This window comes from Bolinopsis microptera, chromosome 3, assembly GCF_026151205.1.
Source record: "Bolinopsis microptera isolate Bmic1 chromosome 3, MBARI_Bmic_1.0, whole genome shotgun sequence".
Taxonomy (NCBI): domain Eukaryota; kingdom Metazoa; phylum Ctenophora; class Tentaculata; order Lobata; family Bolinopsidae; genus Bolinopsis; species Bolinopsis microptera.
In genome coordinates this window covers 5,095,704-5,120,701 of record NC_087074.1, presented here as the reverse complement: position 1 = coordinate 5,120,701, position 24,998 = coordinate 5,095,704, and the positions used below count along the sequence as shown (strand labels likewise).

At 38.7% G+C, this 24,998-nt stretch overlaps 4 protein-coding genes and 1 long non-coding RNA gene across 6 annotated transcripts in view; 1 reads left to right on the top strand and 4 right to left on the bottom strand.

Moving 5' to 3' along the window:
* Nucleotides 1–24,998, bottom strand: part of LOC134812866 (uncharacterized) — a 912,489-nt gene that overhangs the window by 79,560 nt on the left and 807,931 nt on the right. The gene's annotated exons all lie outside the window — the stretch shown is intronic.
* LOC134812877 (uncharacterized) lies at nt 795–18,189 on the bottom strand. The gene is made up of 6 exons (XM_063820480.1): nt 15,204–18,189; nt 14,916–15,029; nt 14,309–14,458; nt 13,959–14,078; nt 1,671–1,848; nt 795–1,500 (listed from the first exon to the last, which is right to left on the bottom strand). The coding sequence occupies exons 1-6, from the start codon at nt 15,812–15,814 to the stop codon at nt 1,309–1,311; spliced, it is 1,365 nt and encodes a 454-aa protein (XP_063676550.1). The 5' UTR covers nt 15,815–18,189; the 3' UTR covers nt 795–1,308.
* On the top strand, nt 11,881–13,151 carry LOC134812884 (uncharacterized). The gene is made up of 2 exons (XR_010159972.1): nt 11,881–12,665; nt 13,019–13,151. It is a non-coding gene; the product is annotated as an uncharacterized LOC134812884 (long non-coding RNA).
* Nucleotides 15,495–23,134, bottom strand: LOC134812858 (uncharacterized). 2 transcript variants are annotated; one of them, XM_063820438.1, is made up of 9 exons: nt 22,292–23,134; nt 20,614–22,213; nt 20,385–20,509; nt 19,944–20,141; nt 19,580–19,765; nt 19,259–19,439; nt 18,897–19,026; nt 18,667–18,738; nt 16,039–18,291 (listed from the first exon to the last, which is right to left on the bottom strand). In XM_063820438.1, the coding sequence occupies exons 2-9, from the start codon at nt 21,629–21,631 to the stop codon at nt 16,152–16,154; spliced, it is 4,050 nt and encodes a 1,349-aa protein (XP_063676508.1). In that variant the 5' UTR covers nt 21,632–22,213; nt 22,292–23,134; the 3' UTR covers nt 16,039–16,151. The 2 variants fall into 2 exon arrangements, with proteins under 2 accessions (XP_063676507.1, XP_063676508.1); XM_063820437.1 differs by having other exon boundaries at nt 15,495–18,291; nt 20,614–23,134.
* On the bottom strand, nt 21,854–22,991 carry LOC134813121 (myb-like protein X). Its single transcript, XM_063820807.1, has 2 exons — nt 22,190–22,991; nt 21,854–21,972 (listed from the first exon to the last, which is right to left on the bottom strand). Exons 1-2 carry the CDS (start codon nt 22,989–22,991, stop codon nt 21,854–21,856), a joined length of 921 nt encoding a protein of 306 aa, XP_063676877.1.

The window sequence follows — 24,998 nt, the reverse complement described above, 5'->3', positions numbered from 1 at the left end:
ATCGGGTTGTACCCCCCCCCCCCTCCCCAGTTAAATGGACCAATTTCCAATAAAACATAAAATAGATCAGAATATATCCCAAATTTTAATTTAAAAAACGATAAAAAGGGAGCGACTTTCAAAATTTTGTGTGAGTTCATCGTTTTTGTTGTTGCACCCCCAGGTTTTATGTATGATATTGATACATGATGGTTTACATATTATTTTAATGTTTCTTCACTGCTAAGTTGAGCTTAGATCTGATTAATTACGAAGATGTGTGATCTTCTATTTATTAAAATGACGATTTGTAAAAAATACGAAAAAATACGAATACGAATTTGAAATTTTAGGGGTGCGTTCGTATTTTTTGTAGTTGGACCCCCCCCCCCCCCCCCCCCCCCCCCCATAATGACGGTTACCTACATTTTGGTAGTCCGAAAATATGGTGTTTTTTCTCGAAAAACCAACGACTTTCGTACCATTTAAATATGTCTCGTAAGTTGATTGACAAAATAATCTTAACCTTCAAGTTCAATTGGACATTAAACCGTAGTACATAGGTACATATTGCAATTGCAATGAAAACTGCAATAAAAAGCCGCGCCGCAACAGCTGTGAGCATTTGATTAAAGGTGTTCACTTTTCTGCTTATTTTAATGATGTTTTCTTTAAGTATACATTTGTTGATGGATAATTATACGCGTTTAAATCTCTTCTAAACATCGACCACAGCCAGAAAGAGCTGATAATAGCGCGCCAGGTCTGAGGTCAGTTTCTCATAAATTGGCGCGTACTAAATAATTAAACGGCATACAAAGAAATGAACTGTAATATTTGATAAAATAATATGAGACGATCATTGTCTCACTGATAAATACTTAAAATAAAGATAATGTAATAATGATGTCTGTTGCTAAAATTGTGCAAATATTAAAAATACAATGTTAAAAATTAAATTAAACACTATTTCATATTTTAGGGACCACGCATCGTTCACACACCATTGACCATAAACTAATTCAGATGATGAGATCGAAGGGGTTAGAGCAGAGTGTCAGAATTGTCCAAAAAGTAGCTGACTTGATATGAGAACGATCCATTAGTCGTACAAATACATATTATAAACTATGAACAATTACCAATACTGAAAGTGAACTGCTATTGTAAAACATTAGGTTAGATTGTATTAAAAAGATTTAACATAAAATAGCCACACCGTTATAAAAGATAAAAGTGTCTGGATAAAAATAAATTAAAAGACAACCCTTCAAATGATGCGTTAATAAGTTATTTAAAAAACAGTCTGATCATTAAAAAAAAGCAGCTTCAAGATGTCACGTCCTCAATGATAGTAGGTAGAGCAATGTTAGCCACATAAGCCAATTTATCAGATAGTTCAGAGCTCAGCACCTTGAAGGAGAGGGACCCCTCATCTAGGACAGAGTCACTTCTCAGATGGCAGTAGTAATCCTTCTTCACGTTCAGTACCACTGAGGTTTGAGAGAGCGAGAAGTCGATCTGAAATCAATAATGTTACTGCGGAGAGAAAACCCGGTAAAGAAAAACGTCTACCAAACTAAAATTAGCTACATAAAATATACAATACAAATATTAAACAGTCGAGTGCGTCTGAAAAGGGTTCAATAGTAAGTTCCTCTAGAAAAGAATAAGGCGTGATTGTAACTTGCCTGCAAAGTGAAGTCGTTCAGTAGGAAGCAAGTGAAGATGTGATCCCGATACCAATACTTGAGATAGATCTCATTTTCAGGGTCCTGTGTTGCTATGGCAACCATGTCTGATAGTTTGCTGAACTGGTCTAGTATTGTCCCTATCTCCGGGGAGGCTGGTGTCACTTCACTGCTACCCCTGAAGGAAGGACGTGTTTAGTGAACATATTACTATTTAATATTATTACTATAGATTTGTCTGGTATAGCGACTAGCAAGTGAGAATGACGGGGAAGAGTCGGGATATAGAGCGATAAATTCCCGGAATTTTTAAAATCCTAGCAAGAATATAGAACTCAAAAGTCGTGTGTTTTGAAACTATGTTAAAGTATGTACCACGTCTGACGTCATTTCATTGTCCTAGTATATGAAATTGCTCGCTGGTGGACAATAATTGATGGCGTTCTATAATAACACGGAACACAGGCAAGTGACGCCAGTTCGTGATGTTTAACAGATAGAGTTGCCACAGCAAGTAGAGTTGCCACAGCACTAAAACAGATTACCTTACAAGACATATTTATGGCGGCCTAATTTGCGACGACCGAAATTTTGGCGGTCCGAAAATATGGCGAAATTGAACAAAAACCGTCAAATTTCGGACGTCACAGAAAATAAGGGTATTTTTCATCATTTTTTGTGACAGTAAGCAGTAAGGAAATTTCTGAAATTCGGTAAAATCATGTTCAAACTTAGTCTGTATTAAGACTGTAAGACTTTCATGTTAGCACATACATGTATTTTAATGCAAATTTAAACTGTATTGCTTGACATTCAATTCGTCATTGGTGTGGTGATAATTTGTCCCAAGATGCCAGAATTTATTTATTTATTTTACTTGATATTACTTTTTAGAAACAAAATAAAGCAGTGAAGGCACAGTCATTGAAATAAGCTAAAAGATAATGCGACGGATTCTATTACGACGACCGAAATTTTGGCGGTCCGAAAATATGGCGAAATTTTCGGAAAACCGCCAGATTTCGTACGTTATAAATATGTCTTGTAAGGTATTCAATTACCCAGATATTGTTAATCGTGGTTTGCACGGTACTATCTAAGTTAAGTTACACCGTCCGTTACGATGATCTGATACATCTCTTTAAAGGTGTATGTAAACAAATCAATTAATAAGTGTACATAACTACAGTCAGCCTCATAGGAGAGGTAACTTTACATTCATCTCATGGTATCTTAAGGTTAGCTGTCAGCTCTGCGTTACAGTCATTTCATCTGCCCCTAGGTTAGCTATCAGTTCCCGAGTAGGGCTCATCCTTATAGTTTTGTATTTCCCCTTATTTTTAACAATTTACAGTGAAACGTCTGGTTTAACTTATACAGTCAAACCTCTATATCAATAAGGCCCCTAATGGGGGTATGTGATACGCTCGACAGGTTATTTGAGAGGCTCCAGATACTAGAAATTGTGAACCTGGTTTTTTATATACCGTAAGCTTTTTGCCTTTTTGTTTTTTTCCCTCGAGGAGCCCGACTAATTCGATGATTTCAATTATTTTTATTGGAACTGTAAAATATACTTTCATACCTGTATAACAAAAATAATCTCATGCAAACCTTCCCAATGATCAGAGTTGTAGATAAGTGGCAGATTATGTTTTGAGAAATATAATGAGGAGCTACGTGCTTCTATTGGTTACCCTTGTAAAAGAGTCAACGACATTTGGTGATATAGGTAAGAACTGCTTTTATGTCAATTCTGTTCAAATTAACTCACTCTTAGTTCATTATGTTAAACCGATTGACTAGATACTTGCCAAAATTATGAATTTCAATATTCATTTAGATACCGTTGGATCTGGAAATGAACTCCTTGATATTATTTGATATGATTGAATCAATCAAATGCGTTTGGCATTTCTCACTCGAATATTCACTCGCAGTTTTCGAGGGCTCAGAAGATTTAGAATACGAATCCACTGTTCAGTGTACTTTACCTTACATCAAAGTAGACGGAGTATGTAGTAAGTTACTTTAAATATTTTACTATAAACCAAATAGAATGAGTTAGCAAAAGATGGTGGATAATGGGAGGCTTAAGTTTGGGGAACAAGATCGCTAAACTCCGTTAAAAGAGTCTTCTCGGCCCAGAAAAAGGGCATTCGCGCTGCAGATAACCATTACCACCGCTATTTTTATGACAAAGATCTGAATAGCACACCTTCACACACAAAGGAAATTTTCAATAAACTAGAAGTATTAGCTTTACCGAACGTGATAGCTAAATGTATATTATGCTTAATGCACAAAGTTTATTCTAACACTGCACCACCAAATATTATAAGAATGTTCACTGTTTCAAACTTAAACGCACCTAGAAGAGAACCTGAGTTCTTTGCAGTACCATTTAACCGTTTATGTAATTCAGACAAGAGCATTTCTTACATTGGGCCTAAGTTATATAACCAAACAGTCAACATTATTAACAAGGACATAAAATATGTCACCACTTGCCTACAAGACAAATTCCTAAATTCATTCAAGTCTACAGTTAACAAGCATGTGCTTACTGCACAAGCACATAAACCGGATGACAAGGACTGGGACAACTCAAATTTCGTACTTTTAGAAATTTAAATAATTTGGTACAACATACGTTGATCATAATAACGAGCAACAAAACTTTAACCTCATAACAAAATATGACTATCTTCGAGCATTTTTTACAATGCTATCGACACCGCGCAATTTCACTGTCATTTACAACTTTTAAAAGATAGAAATATCACCGCGCATTCTTCACACCCTGTGTCGCTGTTCTAAATTTATGTCAAGAGATAAGAGTTATTTAAAATTCTTAATAGTACTATTTAAATTTGCTAATAGCATAATCATATTTTATACATTATTAATAATTTATACATTGTGTGCATATATTTATATTTGATTGTAATTAAAGATTTTAAGGCGTTAGTGCCGAGTAATGCCTTCGGGTAGTGCTCCTCAATCAACTCAAACTGCAAGTCCTTTAACTCTACAGATATATAAAGTTGTAATTGATACGCTGACCGCTTCAGATGCCTAAAACCATAAGTTGAACCTCAACTTAACTTTAAACCCAACCTTAACGTTAACTCCAATCCTAGTCTTAAATCTAAAAATACTAAATCACCACGTGCTCACCACGTGCTCACCACGTGTTGCCCAGGGGAGTGTTCAGCAGGTACCTACGTTGGTACATTAAGCTGTCTTGACTGTTCAATAGGTACCTACACGGACACAGTGAGTCAATATTCCTGTGTTGCGTGTGGTCATGGTACGAGTACTATGAGTATCGGTTCTACTAGCTACAGTGATTGCGTTGGTTAGTATTTGTAGGCTAATACTTAATCTCAGAAGTGTAGTGGTTTATTGACCAGGGATGAGTTTTCTTTTCATTTTTTCTAGACTACCATAATTGTGTCCTATGTTATCTATACTCTCAGTGGTAAAAATTCAGTAAAAACTTCAAAATTTCGATCCAAGAAAGGTTATATTTGAATATGTACTACCGCAACCAGTAGAACGTTTTTGTAGTTCTTTCTCCAGTAATCTAGCCTCCAGTGCCAAGTAAGGTGACATGTCCAACAAATAAGTTCTGTGCATGTTTCAATATCTAACAAGTCTCTCCTTCCCCAGAAGTGTGCACAGTACCCAATGTCCTCTTCTCAACCAGTACAAACCCTCTAGCTGGTACTAACGTAGCTATCGGTACCACTATAACCACTACCTGTCAGGGTGGTTACTATATCAATAGTAAAAGTAGTCACACTCAATCCTGCTCCTCAGTCATATCTAGCTGCCGGAGTGAGTAACTCTTCATTTTATAAAGATTGTCTGACTATATGAGCAGTCTTCTCAACAACCAATTACATTTGTCACATCCTACATACATACCTGACCTATGTTGAGTTTCGTCAAAACTTGACGAGGCCATAATTAAATAAAATTAACGACAACGTTTGCATCTTGCTCAAGCTATAAGGGACACTAAGTCTGGATGAATAATAACAGATAACCCCCTCAATCTTAACCCTTAGGCCTTAAGACAGTAACTTTATGGTAAGATATCTGTCAGTTCCATCTCACTCCACTCTCTCTCAGAGGTATCCACCACGGTGGGACAGAACGGTTACTACACAGCCGGATCAGACGTACAGCTGACTTGTACTGTAGTTACTGGCGGTGCTCCTCATCTCAACACACCTTATGTGTGCACCTGGACTAAGGGAGGCGATGTCTTACCTAGCACCAGCCAGTTTAGGTGTGTCAGTAATCTTAGTGATCTAGCTTAATTGGTTTTAGAGGCATCACAAGTATGGGAAGTATGTTGATTGCTTTTAGAATCATGAGTTGCTATCCAGGAAAGTCCCTGTACTAGAAATAAAGTAACTGGCTCTACAGCTCCATAACAGCACTCTGTTTCTCAGTGCCCACGCTACCGCTGCTAACACGTACCAGTGTGTACACACACTATCTGGAGTGACGTCATCAGACTCGGATATCTACTCTTGTTCTGCTGTTTATACCTCCTTAGCTGAACCTGCTACCTCCAATGTTACTCTTAATGTTCTGAGTAAGTTATCATAAATCTATAATGTTTTTGATAAACATATATTAGTGATGGAAGTTTTCATAAGAAAAATTGAGTTAGAATATTTGCCTACTCATAAGAAATCGAGTGAATAACAATATACCGCACTAAATAATGATATGAAGATTAGCTACAGTGATGCATAGTCTCATTGTTTTCCTTATTAATTTACTTAAATTGTTTTGATTGTAGCTACCAAAGTAGAACGCTTTAGGTTAACTAACACCTTTATCTCAGCTCTTACATACAACACAACACAGATAGTAGAAACTTTAGGAGCTTCTATTCAGCTTACATGCATAGCAAGCATGCCCTCCTCTCTGAGTGCCGTTCTCACCTTCCAGTGGGAGAGAGATGGTACCTCTATAACCTCTGGTGAGGAAATATTTGTTCCTTATTCTGGTCTATGCGTTCATCAGTAAACTTATAGAGCTATCGTTATCCTTTTGGATAAAAATCAACATAATTTTGTCACTTATCCATTATCATTTATCAGGCTTTCAGATCTTGGTGCTAATATAAAAATGTTCCCTTATATTCAGTAATAAAACTATAGGTATCGTATCTGATTCATATGGAACTGCACGTAAAAGTGTGTTGACGCTATCTTCCCTGACAAGTGCTGACTTTGCAAAGTACAAGTGCTTAGCTGCCTACACAAACATTGGGACACTCATTTCTGCTGAAAAGCTAGTGGTCGTTACAGGTTAGTTTTATTTTCTTGGTATAGTTTTACCTCTTCTCATTTCCAATATATTCGAACTTGTTATCTCAAACCCTGGGGTTGCTAAGCACTTTATCATTTACAGTGGATAACTGTATATTGTATTACATAAATACATATAGGCAATAACTTAATACCGTTGATAGAGATATAGCCGTCTTCTATCACAAATATCCTAATAGTGTCGTGTTTGTAACTCACTTATATTATAGACTGGATAACAGTGAACAAGGCTGAAAATATAGACTACGACCTGGAGAGAACAGCTATTCAGATAAAGACAGAGAGTTTAAGCAACGGAGATGAAGTAAAAGTGTTATTTTGGGAAGAGGACGGAGTAGAGAGTGCAGGACGTGTTCACCTCACGTCGTCCCAATATTTAATGGTCACGTGTATTGATGTCCCGTCTGATTTCCTTACAGTCCTTCCGAATGTCCACTCCAAGGTATGGACCATCACAAAGCTCCTAGGACCTAGGATAGTGGTACATTGTAACGAGGTGTTAGTAGCGGATATCACCATGTCAGACCTGACATGTGATACAGAAGATTGGAGAGATGACTGGAGTAAAGATGTGGAGAAGATAAGCTTTTATTCCTCGGACGCCACCTCCCTTTTCTACAGACCTAAAGCAAAAGGTAAAGAGGGAAATAATGTTCAACTTTAATCACTTTTTAATATAGTACTCCGGTTATCTCACTCCCAGCAATTAGTAGAAATGGTTGTGGTTTATTCTCACGGTAGCAGACCACGTGACAGCCGTGTACAATGTACACAGGCCACGTGACAGCCGTGTACAATGTACACAGGCCACGTGACAGCCGTGTACAATGTACACAGGCCACGTGACAGCCGTGTACAATGTACACAGACCACGTGACAGCCGTGTACAATGTACACAGACCACGTGGGAACCACGTGACAGCTGTGTACAACAGTTCACAGCCCTCCCCGCTAGACATCCAGTTCACAAAAGTGTGCCTATTATTTCGGTAGCTCACAATTAGGTTTTGTAGTACTTGGTAAGTGTTACAGTTGACTATTGTGCACTCTTCAGGCGACCAACTGCTGATGTTTCTTAATAACATTGCTCGTTAAAAACCTTTCATAAAGCAGTTCACTATTAATAAATATTGAACGTTGACATTGAGCTTGAAGATGTGATAACAAACCAATTAAAAACATAACTTAATTCATAACGGTTTCAGTGCAATGTGACGGTCTACAGGTGGATAATGCCTTCGTTTTTCCAAGTGGACCGGTCGATGAACACTCAGATGTCAAGGTCACGTGCATCAAGCCCAACTACTATGTTATAATGGTCACGTGTCAGATTGGCGGGACCTGGCCAGCAATACCTAAATGTCAAAGATTCGGTATATATAAATGCATTCATTGAAGATATATTGTTATTAAGTATATTATATACTTAATAACAGTTTAACTTCAATGATTTTTATAACTTTTCTCATAACTCAGTAAAATGCAGTAACTAATTACAATGCTCACCATTACATACAGATACTAAAACAAACAATATATTAATTGACTTTTACAACAACCGACTATGAGTAGCTAGACTTGCAAGTGGAACATTGCGTTAATTTTAGGCAAAATTAACGTAATGTTACACTTACAAAAGTATCTTGATACTTTTGAAATTGTTTTTTTTAATTAGATGATTATTATCTTTTTTTAAATGATTATTATCTTATTATCTATACCTAAATTTAAACCTACTTCCTTTATAGTTAACTTATACTGAGTTTTGAAAACAAGCGGTATTGCTTTCAAAATGTTTTGCATACCACAAAAGGATTAATGAATAAATATGACATTCCAGGACAATCAGACAACAGAAATCATAGCATAAATATACATTATACACGATATCAATGCTGTTAGATACGTAGCGTTTTCAGAAAACGTACGCGTACGCAAACATATTTGTCGCCAAAAAGTCACGTACTTTAGTTTAAACGTGGTCGGCTATCTAACGCGAAATTCATCGGGCGTTGTTAGAACCGATTACTAAATCTCTGAGAGCCTTAAAATTACGTGGCTTTCAAGCTGTTTCAATCCGCGCGCGTATATCGGACAAATGTTACCTAAAAGGGCAGATATCATACCACAGATATAGATTTCAAGTATTCATGATGAAATAACTAGAGTATAAATTGTCGACCACAGCTTCCACATTGGGCTCATATTCAATGTAGAATAACGGCGTTTTACCTAGTAATTGACAACTCCCCCAAAACCAAGAGAGGGTCCTTTGTTAGATCCATCTAATTAGTAAACTGACGATAATTGACAATATTCCTACTAAGACGAAGGAGACACAGATATTATCCACATACAATAGCAGCTCCACGCCCCTTAACTTATATATATTATCTACAAATTATAACTACGTGGTTTTAAGGAATTTTAAACACCGCAAAGCCAGATATTTCTAATTCTTCGCACAACTGATAGTTTTACAGTATACATGACTTTGGCTTTTTTCATATTATACCCGAAACACTAGTTCGCTCAGCTATGATTTTGTGTAACGTAGAGCGCTGAGCAGCTCCTTATATTAAATATGTACATATTGTAATGAATCTACTCATGATGCGTGACTCCCAGTCTCTCTTAAAGTTAGAGCCCCATTTATATGACCAAATTATTCTCGCTCTCAGACCTCAGTAATCGTCGATTAACCTAGCCTTATGATCCAGTGAACAATGCATTATCCAACAGCTAGAGAAAGAAGCCTTGGTTACCCGAACATTATCCACACTATCTGGCCTCGTAAACCAAAGAGCCGGGATTCTCATCTCAGCTACAGTTTAAAAAGCTACTAGAACCATATGTTTGACTCATTAGTCTGCGCGCCTGGTGGACTAGGTCTACCTTTAGTAGTCCATAGAGCAGCTCTCTCTCTCTCGCTGAATAGCACGGGTTAGTACGGGTTGAGCATAATGCCATACAGACGTATTAAAGAGCACCCCTTACACACTCTGACTCTCAGTAACAATAAGATCTAACCTGGGCGTGTTGAGCCATTAGTCCCTTTTCCTCCACGTGACAACCACGTGATACAAGGTTAGAAAGAGGGAGCATGCTCTCTTTGTAGCCACAATACAAGCCAACGGTTTACCTTCGTTTGTGACACTGCTTACAATTTTAAAGCTATCCAAAGTTAGATAACCACCTCCGGAGTAGTCGACTATCACGTTCCAGACTGGGATCAAGATGGTTATCTTCCTCACAGCCCTCCTCCTATTCTTCGCTGGAGTTGCTGCTACTGATGATGATGGTACGTACACAGTAGTTACTAGTTATAATATCGTATTCAACAGTTACTAGTTAGAATATCGTATTCAACAGTTACTAGTTAGCATATCGTATTCAACAGTTACTAGTTAGAATATCGTATTCAACAGTTACTAGTTAGAATATCGTATTCAACAGTTACTAGTTAGAATATCGTATTCAACAGTTACTAGTTAGAATATCGTATTCAACAGTTACTAGTTACTAGTTGTTTCTGATTTCATTATAATGGTTAGAGCTTAAATTTGCCGTAGATCGTAAACAATTTTCCGTTACACCGCCAAGAAAACCATAGCGATAACTGTAACTGTTCTGCTTTTGTGGTCTTTAAACTCCAATCACAACTTCAGGCTGGATACCAGTAACTAAAGGTGATATAGTAAACTTCAACTGGGAAAGTGAAGATCTTCAAATAAAGACGAACAACGCAGACGATCTGAAAGTGCAGTTCTACAAAATAGGTGATACTACGGATACTACGGTAGGAAAAATCTTCATTCAAGAACTCGAATCGTCCGCAGAACACAACATCTACAACTGCTTTGGATATAAGAGTCTCAATGTCAAGGAGCCGATTGATGGTGAAATTGTGTGGACCTTCTCGAAGACGCAATCTGAATCAGCCGGACCAAGGATAAAAGTGCAGTATAACGAGAAGCCACTAATAGACATCACGATATCGGAGAGTACGTGTACCGCGGAAAACGCGAACTACTGGGGATCATGGACTGGTGTTGTGTCAAAGATAAAGATCATCACAGACGATGCAGAATTCTACAGATCTAAACCAGGTAATATGCTGACGTGTACCATTGTCAAAACCAAGAATGACTTATGGTGGTACAAGTGTACATGTATATCATTGAAAAACTCCTAAAAATACTAAAAGCGATGAACTTTACAACTTGTCATAAAAAGTAAAACCTCATAAATCAAAAAATCTCATAAATTACTGTTGGGAATTTTTTGGGCTACAAGGGTTATGCTTTAATGGTGCCCGGGCTAGGAAGGTCTTGATTCTACGTTTATCTGACTCAACTAATCAAATGTTTATAACACACTATTTCCAGTGCAATGTAACGCTCTGACGGTGGAAAACGCCCTTGTCTCCCCAAGTGGACCTGTTCAAGTAAACACAGTTGTCAAGGTAACGTGCATGTCCGACCATTTGCATTACGTCATACCGGTCACGTGCGTAGCGGAGGAGACGTGGTCAACTGAACCGTCATGTCAGGATATGGGTACGATAGTTTTTATTTTAGGGAACTAGCTATAGTTTATCATTAACAATTGGAATCTTTTTCGATGAACATACTTTTTATATATTATACTACAAGCATCCAAACCTAGCCCTAATATTTATTCGGTCACTTATATATAGTCAAGTATATTCTCTAGAAAATTGTCAACTCACAATTAATAGATTTCAGGAAGTATTCGAGACGTAAAGCTAAGGCTATTTATGTACAGTGAGCATAAACTGTTAGAAGTAACGGTTTACTTTCAATGGAGGCGGGAAATGGGGAAATATGGCATAACAAATTGCGGGGACAATAAATTTGGTTGATACAAAACTTTGATGCAAAACCTTTTGGTTTCCAAAACTTTGCAAATTTTAAAACACAGGAGTCAAATTTAAAAAAAAGTTTTTCAACGATACGTTTTAGCAGCTGTGGATCATAATAGAAAATATTATGTCAAAATTTGAATTATTTATGCTTTACCTAGACTTAATGGGAAATTAACTAAGTTGACGAATAATTCAGTCACTATGCGGTTCCCAAGCCGGTTGCATTTGCAGTTTTGAGTTCGATCCAGGGCAAGGTTACCAAAATTACCTCATTTTCCCGCCTCCATAAAACCCATTTTATTGATTCAAGAAAAGGGAAGTAGTAGGGCTGCTTCTCTTTTCATTGTGATCAATAACTTTGTTGTAAAGTAGCACTTACTTCAAAGTAACAACTTACAGTCACAGTATCACTTCCTAGCATCATTGTTAAACCGTAACTACGCTGAGTAGGACTACAGGTATGTCATCTATTTCAAATTTACTTTATATTCACAATATTCGTATTTAATTTGACAGTTAATATCAGCATACAGTTGCATTAGAAATCCTCAACATTGGTGAATGGGCCGATTATTGCTGTTGTTAATCCAAGCAAAGATACGGTATGTTTTGTATTATGAGATATTAACCTACAGGTGTATACTGTATCAAGATAGGACGCTCTGCGATCTAGAACACCCCACACAAGCTAGAAAAGAAATGTATATTTCTAAAGAGATGAAAGGAAGATCTAGTACCTACCGACCTCAGGTCAATATTAATATTTCAGTACATCTTTATTAATATTTGACATTTCAGAACTCATTTGACACTATCATAATAATATGTTCTCTAATCTTTCCCACAATTTTGTCTAAGTATGATAGTTTTAGTTATGTAAAATTGTTTGTTAATAAATAATTTTGATACATTTTTGGATTTAGATTAATTCGATGTAATGGGTCCAAGTAATTGCGGACATAGTTCACTATGTGTTTACCGTGTTTGGGTGCCCATCATATTTTACAGATGGGGGCGATATTTTGAACGATTCTATTTTATATTCATTTATTGCTGTACAAAATTTGAAAAGTATTTAATTTGAAAAAACCTTTCTCTTTCAGATCTGCACTGATCAGTTTTAGCACGTGACACGCTCTCCTTCTCAGCACGTGACACGCTCTCCTTCTCAGCACGTGACACGCTCTCCTTCTCAGCACGTGACACGCTCTCCTTTTCAGCACGTGACACGCTCTCCTTCTCAGCACGTGACACGCTCTCCTTCTCAGCACGTGACAAGCTCCCACTCTCAGCACGTGACACGCTCTCCTTCTCAGCACGTGACACGCTCTCCTTCTCAGCACGTGACACGCTCTCCTTCTCAGCACGTGACACGCTCTCCTTCTCAGCACGTGATACGCTCTCCTTCTCAGCACGTGACACGCTCTCCTTCTCAGCACGTGACACGTGAACAATTCTTCTCGTTAAAAACAAAAACAGTTTTTGGTCAAATCGGACGTTAAGATTTGAAAAAGTAAAGTATTATTTCTATGAGCATATTTATTTAATGAATGCATTGAACTTATCTCTGTTCGTACAGATGATTTTTAGCACGAGGGTTTTTAGCACGAGGGTTTATTTATAACACGAGGGTTAGTTTTTTATAATAATAATATAATGGTGACAAATCAACTTTCACAGTTTTATAAATCTTGATATCGGCGAGAACGCTATAGTATTAGTAGCATAGTTGTTAATTTTTAGTTGTCCCATCTTTAGTTGTAAAGATGGGAATGCGTGTAAAATATGATTTTCTAAAATAATGAATGATTTTTCTTAAGTACTACTGGTTATATAATTTGTTGTACAAAATCCAATACAATGCAGTTTCTTTTGTCTTTGCAAAAAAATATAAATCATTATCTACAAAGTAACAAGTATGAAACACATGCCATAAGCCTGACCGTTTACAAGTAACCTATGTTTTATCAAAGAAAAAAACTGGACATCTAATAATTTGGTTTAATATAAGCGATTAAGCACCAAACAAAGAAGATCACTTACAAGTAGCTGAGAGAGGAGACACTGTCACCACATTTCATGTAGGTCACGTGATCGTCACGGAGAGATCCCTTAGTTCCGTTAGTAAGCAAGTAACTAGTGTAACCTGGGGTACTGGTACATCTGAAACATAAAGAGATATTAATTAATATGCCCGGTAGAGTAAGATATGAGATAACCACGTTCCCGCAACCTTGCAAATAGAACCAGTGACCAATACAACAATTTTAGAGTACTAACAATTATATTAGAGTATAGTATTAACAGTGACCACTACAACAATGTTAGAGTACCAACAGTGACCACTACAATAATGTGTACCAACAGTGACCACTACAATAATAAGTACTAACATGTTGGCAACCCAGACGACTCGTTTAGAAGAGATGTTATCCTCAGGAGCAGATACAGGGAACCTCACCAACATTAGTAGCACGTTCTGAAGGTGTTTCAGGTCCTCATCAGCTGCTGTTGCACTCTGGTCACTGGCCTCTGTTGGTCTCCTGGGCAGAGTAGAGGAAGTTCTTTATGTTATTTCTTTTTTGTTGTTAATGTTACAATTTTATTTATAGATTCCCTACTGTTACTTACTGTAAAAGCACTTTTAAAAACGTTGTATAACTAATATATTAAAGAGAGAATAATTTCGCTGTTATATTTCGTGATTTTAGGCTTCTATATCTCCCCATGCAATCCATTTCAAGCAATGTCCATTTTAAACATGACACAGGATGTTGGAATTTGCTAGAAAGATGTTGGGATTTGCTAGAAAGATGTTGGGACTTGCTAGAAAGATGTTGGGATTTGCTCGAAAGATGTTGAGATTTCTCTAAAGATGTTGGGATTTTTCAGATGCCCTCACCGCACGACTAAGGCCCATTGTCCATGCTTTGCTTATGGTAAGCCTGGCACCACGTGGTTTTGCAGACAGCACATCACTATTTAATAAAGAAGGCATACCTCAGGAAAACCTCCAGACTATCATCATGTTGAAGGGTTCTGGAGAAGGTATCCTGACCAGGTTTCAGTTGAGTACTTGATGTTGTGTTGGTTACACTCCTGATGTCGTCTGGTCTGGGGTATTGTGAGGGTTATATTAGTAGAAATCGTTGGAATGTATAAATATGACACTGATATATAATAGAATAAAAATGGGAAAAGGAAAAGAAAATGATCACAAAGGGATCACAAACCATGCATTTTAATGTTTTGTCCAGATAGCGACAGATAAAACTTCCCAGCACTAACCTGATGAGCAGCGCCACAGATAACTTGTTGAGAATGTCAGGGTAACCCCCGGCCAGCTCACACCGGCTGATAAACACGGTAGACCCTCTCAACTTGACCTTCACTGTATCGTCCCAGGGGTTTGGGAGAGGGGTCATGTCCCGCAGAGCTGGGGACCGCTTGGTTAGAGTCAATGGTCTCTTGGCTTTTCTGGTTGGGGATTCTTCAGATGTTAGGGTGGTGATATTTGTGGGGGGAACTATCTGCTTCCTTCTCCGCAATGAAGGTGATTTAATGAGCTTTATATTATCTGGTATGGTTCCAGTTTTGAGACCTAGAGAGTTTTTACCCTTCGGATTGCTTTCTGAAGAGGTTTCTGTTTCGATGCATTTCTTCTCAGAACCACTATGTTTCATAATGCTGCTGTCAGATGTTGTATTTCTGTCCGCCTCAAATGGTTGGTGAGCAACTGTCCACTTGCGACCACTCCTTGTCATTCTCTCTTCAACATTTAAACCGTTTGCTTTTTCAGATGAAGATACCACGGAGGTTTCAGGGACGACAGAAGGTATACTAGAGTTGGGAGGGACGATATTCTGCTCTCTGATAGGAACTGTACCAGTGGCCTTCATTATTTCGTTCACTTGAGTTCTGGTTAATTTAGGTGTACTTTCAAATTCAGAAACTTTCAAGTCCAAGTTACTTTGGTTATGAACTGTAGGTTGGTTGCTTTTAGTATTATCCTTGATATTATATTTGGATCTTGTTCTTACGCTGGGAAAGTCAGAGAATGTAATTTTCTCCGGACACTCCTGGGAACTCACACCCACAGTGTTAGAATCAGATGAGGTATTTTGGTCCACATTAGTTTGCGTTTTATTCTGAGGATTTCTGCTAACAATAAGTTTATTGAGTTTGGTTGATAAGTTATATGCAAGGGAGTTTCTATTCCTTAGTGATGGCCAGCCATCAAATTATAACTTTTAAACAGGTTTTTTGCTTCTGCAACAAGTTGATCATTTGTATTAAAAACAGTTGTCCAGATAAAAGCATATTTCTCTGATCACTCGTCCTGTTAGGCGAACCACAGGGTTCGTCTCCACTTCCATTTTCCTTGGATAGTAAAGCATGTTTATCAGTTACTACTGGTATGGAAGAAACCTTGATCCGTTGGGATCTCCGGACGCTCTCGTTCTGGTCAGAGAACAAAGCGTTGTTCAACTCCGGAGTATAATCTGGATCATCAGGTGGAGTAATGGTGTTGTTTGTAGAATCCACCATGGGAGACACTTCTTCGGTCGTCTCAGCTACCGTGCCATTACTATTTGATTGAGGTAAGGAAACATCCCCCTTAACGGTCAGCTGGTTATTGTCAGGAGTGGTTGAATCCAGTTCTTCTCTTACAATGTCTGCTGGAGTGTCAGTGACATTAATATTGATATTCTGCAGCGAATCCGGACTTTTACTGCCGGATACTCGGCTTAGCTTCTCTGATGTACAAGGAAGAGGTGGATAATGTGACAGGGCAGGTGGAACTGCTTGAGATGAAGTAGTGGTGGGATGGACGGAATCAGGCAGGGAAGCTGCAGATGGTTCCGAAGAGTATCTGAAAGGAGCTGCAGCAGCAGTGGGGGAAAGATGCAATCGAAGGCCAGTCTTATAAGCCGCTTCAGAAAGAACTGGGACAGTATTACTAGAAGTAGCATCTCCCGGAGTGATGAAGATAGGGCTAGCAACAGGATCTATTTTGGGAGCTGTCGAAGAAGTTGGAGAGTTCAGAAACTTGGGGCTATTGAGGACGCTCTGTAAGTCTGAAAGTGTGTTACACTTGACAAATTGAGAGTAAGGAACTGGTACTCTCTTGTGTACCGGAACCTTCATTGTAGCGGGTCTACTCTTATCTACTACCATCTGTGAAAACGAGGACACTGTTTTTACAGAGACAGGTTTTTTGCTGTGAAGAGATACGGAAATCTTCCCTCCCACCACCACACCATTGAATTTAGAAAGGCGAGGAGACAGGAAGGTTGATATCGGAATAGCAACCTTCCTAGTTGGGGTCTGTGTCGTGCTGGGTTGCGGAGAGTGTAGCCGGGTCAATGAGGCCAATCCTGATATTGGTAGATTGCTTATGGAAGGCTGTGTTAAGGGTGGAGCTGAAGGTATAGCGGAACTTGAGATAGGTGTGGAGATAGCTGGGGACGGAGTAGTATTGGTTGGACTTGATCTTGCCTTGACTGGGCTGACGTCGGGAAAAGGAAATATTCCAGGAACCTGATCTGGGTGAGACGTATGCTGAGAAGAGACTGGAAGAGGGATCTCTCCACTGGGATAATTGGGCACGTGTCCTGAGTCAGGGGTTACCGTTCGAGAGTTTATGGCAGAAGAGGATGTGACTGGGACGCAGACTTGTCCTCTGGAAACAGAGCTAGGTTTGCTAACAGAGGTTGAAGACCTACTTTGAGGTTTTACGGCTAGGCCAGGGATATCTCTCTTGCTCTTTGTTGAACCACTGCCCTTCATTGATTTCTGAACTGAATATGAGTGATCTCCTTGAGCATCAGAAGGAGTGTTCGAGGGCAAAACTGTAGCCGATTTGGATGTTTCCTTCGACTTCTGAAGGCGTTTTGGCTTCAGAGGTGTTTGAGACTGCTTACCAGACGGTCGTTCGCGTGGCACAGGTTCGCGAGATGACGATCTCGGTTTTGCAAACGAAACATTCTCAGAACCTCGAGAAGATCTAGATCTTGTCTTAGGACCAGCATTTTCGGGACGCACCTTCAATTTTGTTATATCCTGGCCACTGTCAGATTTGCGAAGTGTCTTTACTCTTATATCCCTCCTCTTCCTCATTTCCTCCTTTTCCAGATATGATCGGTTTCTTTTAGCCCTTATTCTACATTTTAGGTCTGCGACCGAAGCTTTAGGGTATCTCCTTCCTCGCTTTGAGTGTATGTTATTAGAGACACCCTTATCAGACATGCCATCGGAATGTTTCTCAACCCCCTCCCTGGAGTCTCTGGTGAGGTCACGTGTTGAGGTTGATTTGTGAGAGGTCGGTCTAGTGGGACGGGTACAATATTCATAGTGCTGACCACTTGTCCTCTTCCTGCAAATACAAAGTTCTTAGTTGACAATTAAAATGAGAAATGATATCGATTCAAAATCAGTCGCAGCCGCAAAGATTTCGGCTGAGCATTGTAGAAATCGTGGTTCTTGTGGTTTTGGTTTAAAATAAAATGCAATTATCAATCAACTCTAGTTGGGAGGTGAGGCATATTTTGTTTGTCGCCTGACAGAATTTCACCAATCAGCATCCACTATTGACCAATTAAACCCCAGAATAATATGCTTCACCTCTCAACCAGAATCCATATCTGTAAATTGATGAATTAAGCAAGTAACTATTTTAACTAAAAGTAGGCCAATGAATAAATTAATCAAGTTATAAACTTATTAATTTAATAATTAAGTAAAGAGGTACCAGGAGTTGGGAAGGAACTCACTCATTCCTACTTTTTTCCAACATCTCTCACAAGACAGTGTGTTGTAGAAACTGAGGTAAATTTTAATTTGATTATATAATAAATTATAATAATTAGTTAATTCAGAAGTTAAATAGTTAACCATTGTATTGTTGAGAAGCCCCATTAAATTGTGGATACGAGGTAGAAAGATCCTACATTTCTTAAAATAAAGGTAGGCAGTACAAACCAGCAAGTTAATACGTCGATGAGAAGATCTGTGTCATTAGTGTTGAGTAGCTGAACTAGCTGTAAGATCCTTATATCGAACATGTCCAGTTTGTCACGCTTCAGGAAACTTTGGTTGGGTTGTTTACTTCCTGAGACAAACGTTGTGATGATAGAGCCTTTTTAAATGAGTAACTAAGATACAACTAAGATGCAACTAGGATATACAACTAAGATATCACTAAGATACAGCTAAGATACAACTAAGATACAACTAAGATATATAACTAAGATATACAACTAATATACGATACAACTAAGATATCACTGAGGTAAAACCAGATGCAAGCATCATACAAGCTGACAATTTGGTCACTTTATAACCTTTATAGTCACGTTGTACTTTAGTTGAGTTTAGTGAGTGTGACAGGTTACAGTTGTCCGACCAAACGCTACCTCTTTCATTCACAACGTCCCTATTCAGTTTCCCGGCTTCTATCTTGGATTTCAGGATATTCGGCGCCTGACGCAGTCTTCCTGTTTCGTATTCTTCTTGTACTGTCGACTGGAAGATACAATTTGTCAAATCGATATCATACAGCTAACAGCACCTCAAGAGAGTATCCACGATTGAGACATACGAATTTTTCTGCCGAGCTGACTTTAAAAGCTAATTACAAATAAAACCTAAGATCAGAGTCTTACAAATGAGTATTTGATAGCAGCAGTGCATCTCTCCTTGATGTGTCTCCTGAGACTAGCTACAGACAGGGACTTGAACCCACAGGACACAATACCACACTGTCCCAGGCAAGGGTAACAAGACCCCGTACCATTACGTCCCTTCAGAGCCTCCACGTGTTCCGTCTTCAGGAGTGGGATTGTGTGTACCTGTAACGTTATTTATCAACCAGGAGGAGGTTAGGGGGGGGGGGGGGGGGGGGGTTATACTGGAGGGGGGGGGGGGGGGGGAGGATGACGATGGAATTTGAAATTATGGAATTTGAAATTATCTCATCTAATATTATCCTTAAGAAAACACGAATTAAAAAAAACATTGTCCACCTACCCAGCTGCTGCCCCTATATTCGGAAGCCCAACTGAAAAGGAAACAAGAGTCAGAGAGCGTCTCCGCTACACCCCTCTGCAGCCCTGTTGTCTCTGAATCAGTACAGTACCTACAGTGAGGTAACTTCCTGTCTCCGATTAGAGACAGCAGAATAGACTCTATACGGTAAGGCCACGCTTTCTTCTTGATTTGCTCTACCTGTTGAGAAGGGTGGTTGGTACAGTGAGGTTTACCTTCGGAAGTGATCTAATTAAATAGAAAAAAAGGTTTTACATCAGAGGAAGTACCTGAATTTCGCTGACTCAGTATTGTGCTTCTTATCAAATAAAACACATTTAAGTCCCAAATGCTAACCTTTAGATTACGAACTAAATCAATAAATTATGTCATCTTAAACTGAAATGCTAGCCACTAGATATAAGCACGAAGCATTTATCTTACCGTGAGAAGCATGCCAACGTTGATATGATCACAGATACAATTATTCAGAGCTTTTGCAACCTCTGGAACGAAGGGGTCGAATCTTGCCGTCTGAACTTTGGGTGGTGGTTGTTCTGGCATCTCGCCTGAATTTTAGATTTTTATTAAGTTGCCAACCCATAATAACCCTGAAACCAACTTTGTAACATAGCACCATCATAAAGTTCAATTGAAGAGAAAAGTTACCAACCTCGAATTTCTTTTAAAATGCGTCTTATATCGTCTACTATCGTACATGAATTATCAGGAAGAGGAGTAGTATTTAGATCAGTTGTCTCCAAAACAGTAGTATCTATCTCAGTTGTCTCCAGAAGAGACTGGGAGGATTGTTCTTTACTTTCTTTAGTTGGGACATTATTTAGAGTAAAGGAAGTCTCTTTACTGGGAGGACTGAAAGCTGGGCTCATCTTGGCAGGTGTGGTGGTATCAAATATATATGATAGCTGAGCCTTAACATTATCATCTACATTACTGACAGCAAAGGGGCTACTTGTCACAGAGTTCACTTCACTCAAGGGAGGTTTCAGTTTCCTACGTTTTCTAGAGGACATTGCTGGTGTGGGATTCCCTTCATCGTAGAATTCGAAAACGTCTTTACTTTTCTTGGACACACTTTCCCTCTTCAGTAATGTTTTCATCTCCGACGTCACTAATTTATCAGACCCGTTTGCTCCCGACCTTCCTATTCCTAGCTCAGTAAGTTTAGCCGATGCTGTCATTTCGATATTAAAACTATCATCGTGAATATCAATATTTCTCTGGAATTTATTTAACAAGGACTCAGACATTAATCTCCGGTTTAAATTCTTCAAAACAGGGAGATCAAGAGCGCTTGATGAATATACTGGTGAATTATAAACAATCACCCTATTATCTGGTAATTGTGCGGAAATCGCTCTCCTTGTATCCAGAACATGAGATCTAGATCCCTGATCCGTACCAGAGCTAGGTATTTCCTTCATAGGGCATCCGGTTGATTCGGATATTTCCATTTCTTCGGTAGGTTGAGCATTGTTATTTCCAATGTTCTCGGGACAGAGTGCTGTTTCCTCGGCATTGCCAGAATCACCCGCTGCTTGAAGCTGTTCACTAAATACATCATCATCTGTCTTCGAGCCAGAGAACTGACTACCTTGAGATGATTTCTCAACAGTGTCCCTCTTTGGAGATAAGAAACCCTTCCACAAACGATTCTTCTGTTCCCACATTCAGTGTAGCTTGATCATCTGACATTTTTGCTACTGGAGCTGTACTGAATATAGAAACATTGGTGTTATGAGTAACGTTTGTTGACATGGCAGTATTTTGAGATCCATCAACACTGACAGAGATATCCGCCATAGTCTTTTGTACGGTATTATAGCGGATACACATGTTATCAGTCCCTCCAGCATTTTCTGTATCACCTGATTCATCAGGACGACTCAATGTTAAAACTTCTGGAAGTTCCCGCTTCTTTGGAGAAGACTTGAAGATGGTGTTTTGAAGTTCACTTTTAGCGTGTTTCCTTTTCCGTTTCCTGTAGCTGACACATGAGATGAACTGCTTTCTGTGTTTGAACGCACCTTTAAACAAATGGTTTCGCTTATCAATAATCTTCTGCCTGTAGTTAACGTTAGATCTGCCTTTATATTTCAAACAAAGGCTCTTGTGCCGTGGAACTTTTTTCTGTGGCAGCTGAAATTTTTTTTCTTCATAGTTTGCACAAAAATGGTATATTCTCGCGTGCGAATCTTGAATCCGCTCTGAGTAGTTAGGTGTCCTGCCCTCGTCCTGCCAGTCAAACACATCTAGCTTATCTTCTTTAGGCTGGTCAGGGTCAAACACACCTAGCTTATCTTCTTTAGGCTGGTCAGGGTCAAAAACACCTAGCTTATCTTCTTTAGGCTGGTCAGAGTCAAACACACCTAGCTTATCTTCTTTAGGCAGGTCAGAGGAGAAAATTGGCTCGGAGCCACCAAACGTAGAGTTTTCTTCCTCCACTGGAAGCAGGGTCCTGCTTGGTTCTGCCTCAACAGCCTTCTTCTCATTCTCATCCTGCTCCTTCAGCTCTTTCTCTTCTATTTCCCTCTCCTCCTGCACTGTAGTCTCACACTCACTCACAGAGTCGTTGTCAGTGTCCTGCGTGTCTGGCAGCAGATTCCTACTCTTCAGTAGATTGAGATGTTCGAAAGTGAGCCGTTTACGAGTGACGATTATTCGGTGTTGTTTTGGAGCAAGCTTGTCAGGACTGAGTCTGTACCTCTTGGTGGGGGGAGGATCGTTATCATCTGATGAACTGTCAGGCGAGTCTGAGCTACTCTCCTCCTTCTCTTCAGAGCTACTCTCCTCCTTCTCTTCTGACAAAGCTTCCTCTTCAGACTCCAGGTCGCTCTGAGCGGAGTCAGACGAGAACTTTCCCGTAACAGGGGAGTCCCCCCTCAACCTCAACTTCTTGCCAATCTTAGTCTCGCTCTCTGACTCACTGTCATAAAAACTGGTGTTCAAGGAACCAGAACTCTCACAGTCGATCTCTAGGTCCAAGTCAAAGATGGCAGGTTGTTCATGATGAGGACTGCTCAAGCTCATTTCATACCTTCTGATCGGTTACCGTATGTCACGTGGAGTGAATACCTTCTCCTGATTAGTCACATCTACAGGGGATTAATATATTAAGCCAGGGGAACAGATTTGGGATATTGAAATTCAATGATAGATGCACACTTGTACAGTTTGTTGATACTTTTAATTAACAAATTTAAATTGGCACCAGATTTGAAAGTTATGAGATTGGATACTCATATTATTAGTTAACAACACGAATAAAACTCTTGGAATTAAAATGTCACTGCAGTAAAATATAGGCCACACTACAGATAAAAATGAAAACATTCAAATCTATAATTTAGGTCGAACTATAGCAGCTCTGAAAACTCGCTAACTAGTTTGCTGCAGAGATACATTAATCTCCCGAAGAAGGGAGACCTTTTTATAGGACCTAGTAACCATGCCAACAAACCTATCACTTTATAAAAAAAGGTGAAAGAATACGTTTCATCGTCAAAAACTTTTCATATGAAAATCGGGTGATATTTCTCTTAATTCACATTATCAACATCCTATATCTGAAGCTGGTATACATTATGCACGGATCTATATTATATGTGTTACGTTACACGTGTACTAGAAAATATAATAACTTTGGATTTTAGCTGTACAATTACAACTTTATAATTCAGATAATCCAATTTCTAGTTCTTCAGTTACCCATACTGGATATCAAATACAAGCCTAACAATCCTAATATGTAGACAGTACCAATAAAGTTTTTAGATTCGTAAAAGAGTAGTTTATTGTAAAAGCCATGAGCCAGCCTAAAATAAAGAATTTAGTCAAAATTGATAAGTTAACATATCATATCATTCCACCTAATATTTCTATCTCCAAGTTTTAGATATTATAAATTTCTATGTATTTCGTTTTTAACCAAAAATAATCACAACTGTGTGCATAGTAAAGATATCGCAGAAAGAAAGGTACAAATCGGACACACCATATTATAATTATTATATCTTTGAAAATAAAGTTTGGGTATTCAAACTGCAAAAATTCACCCCATCACTCACTTCTTTTTCGATAAAAAATATGGTAAAATACTGACGATAGATATGACTAGGGGCGGGTAGGCATTGCAAAACACCTGACGAATCACAACAGACCAGTGAGCTGCAGCTGCAACGTGCAGGGCCTCCCTCCCCTAGAAACAGCTACAACAAGGCCCAGGCAGCATTTCAACACTGCCCCGAATATACCTAACTCTAAACACAACGATATATTATTTTGTCCGTACCTGGTTTACGTAAGTAATATTTACATACACCCTATATAATGCATGTAAAACATGCGTTACTTTTGGTTAAACGACTAACAAATTCCTAACATTTCCTAACATACACTTTAAGACGGTCTACGCTATACAGAACAAGAACTTCTAAATTTTAACCTATTTTCGCAAATCATTTAATTTTAACTTCACAAAAAAGGATTGGACAGGCAATCTTTAGCTATTTGGCTATCAGCCAAATCATGATTCAATCAATCCAACAACCAATAATAGATACAATCCATATAAAACCTAGTTTTTAGAAGTTGATAAGAATGACGGTTTGACTGTACGAATATGGTGTTCAGTATGATAATACTCCTATAAAAACAACTGCACAGAAAACTGCGAACAATATTAACTCTATATAAGCTGGCGCAATACAGAGCGGTTCTTAAGAAAAACTTTGCATACAAACAAAATCCTGCCTGGCAGCTGCTGTACTATTCCTGTGAAAGCGATCAATGGGATCATAGTTGAGAATTTAGAACCTTTTAAGGCGCGAATTTTTTAGGAAGATGCAACTTAAATGAAGGATGCTACAAGGAAATATTTTCTTAAGGAAGAATGGGAAATAAGCAAGTTAGATATGAGGGATGATTTGGTTTCCTGATCTTTGTAAATGAAATAACGAATAAGCAGATAAGATAAGGGAATGTAGAAGAGATATCAGGGAGTTTAAAAGCAGCTGCCACTTTAACAAAAAAACATGG

Bases quoted from the DNA above. Each gene is read 5' to 3' on its own strand.
- LOC134813121 (XM_063820807.1), bottom strand. From the start codon at position 22,991: ATGAGCTTGAGCAGTCCTCATCATGAACAACCTGCCATCTTTGACTTG. The intron at 21,973-22,189 runs GCAGGACACCTA...GTTCAAACACAG, and splicing joins GTTTGACTGGCAGGACGAGG to AAAGCAGTTCATCTCATGTG.
- LOC134812858 (XM_063820437.1), bottom strand. From the start codon at position 21,631: ATGTGGGAACAGAAGAATCGTTTGTGGAAGGGTTTCTTATCTCCAAAG. The intron at 19,766-19,943 runs GTAGGTGGACAA...ATAACGTTACAG, and splicing joins AATATAGGGGCAGCAGCTGG to GTACACACAATCCCACTCCT. The intron at 19,027-19,258 runs GTTATAAAGTGA...CGTTTGTCTCAG, and splicing joins AGTACAACGTGACTATAAAG to GAAGTAAACAACCCAACCAA.
- LOC134812877 (XM_063820480.1), bottom strand. From the start codon at position 15,814: ATGAAGGCCACTGGTACAGTTCCTATCAGAGAGCAGAATATCGTCCCT. The intron at 14,459-14,915 runs GTATGCCTTCTT...TACTCTGCCCAG, and splicing joins AGTCTGGAGGTTTTCCTGAG to GAGACCAACAGAGGCCAGTG. The intron at 1,501-1,670 runs GCAAGTTACAAT...TATTGATTTCAG, and splicing joins TGAACGACTTCACTTTGCAG to ATCGACTTCTCGCTCTCTCA.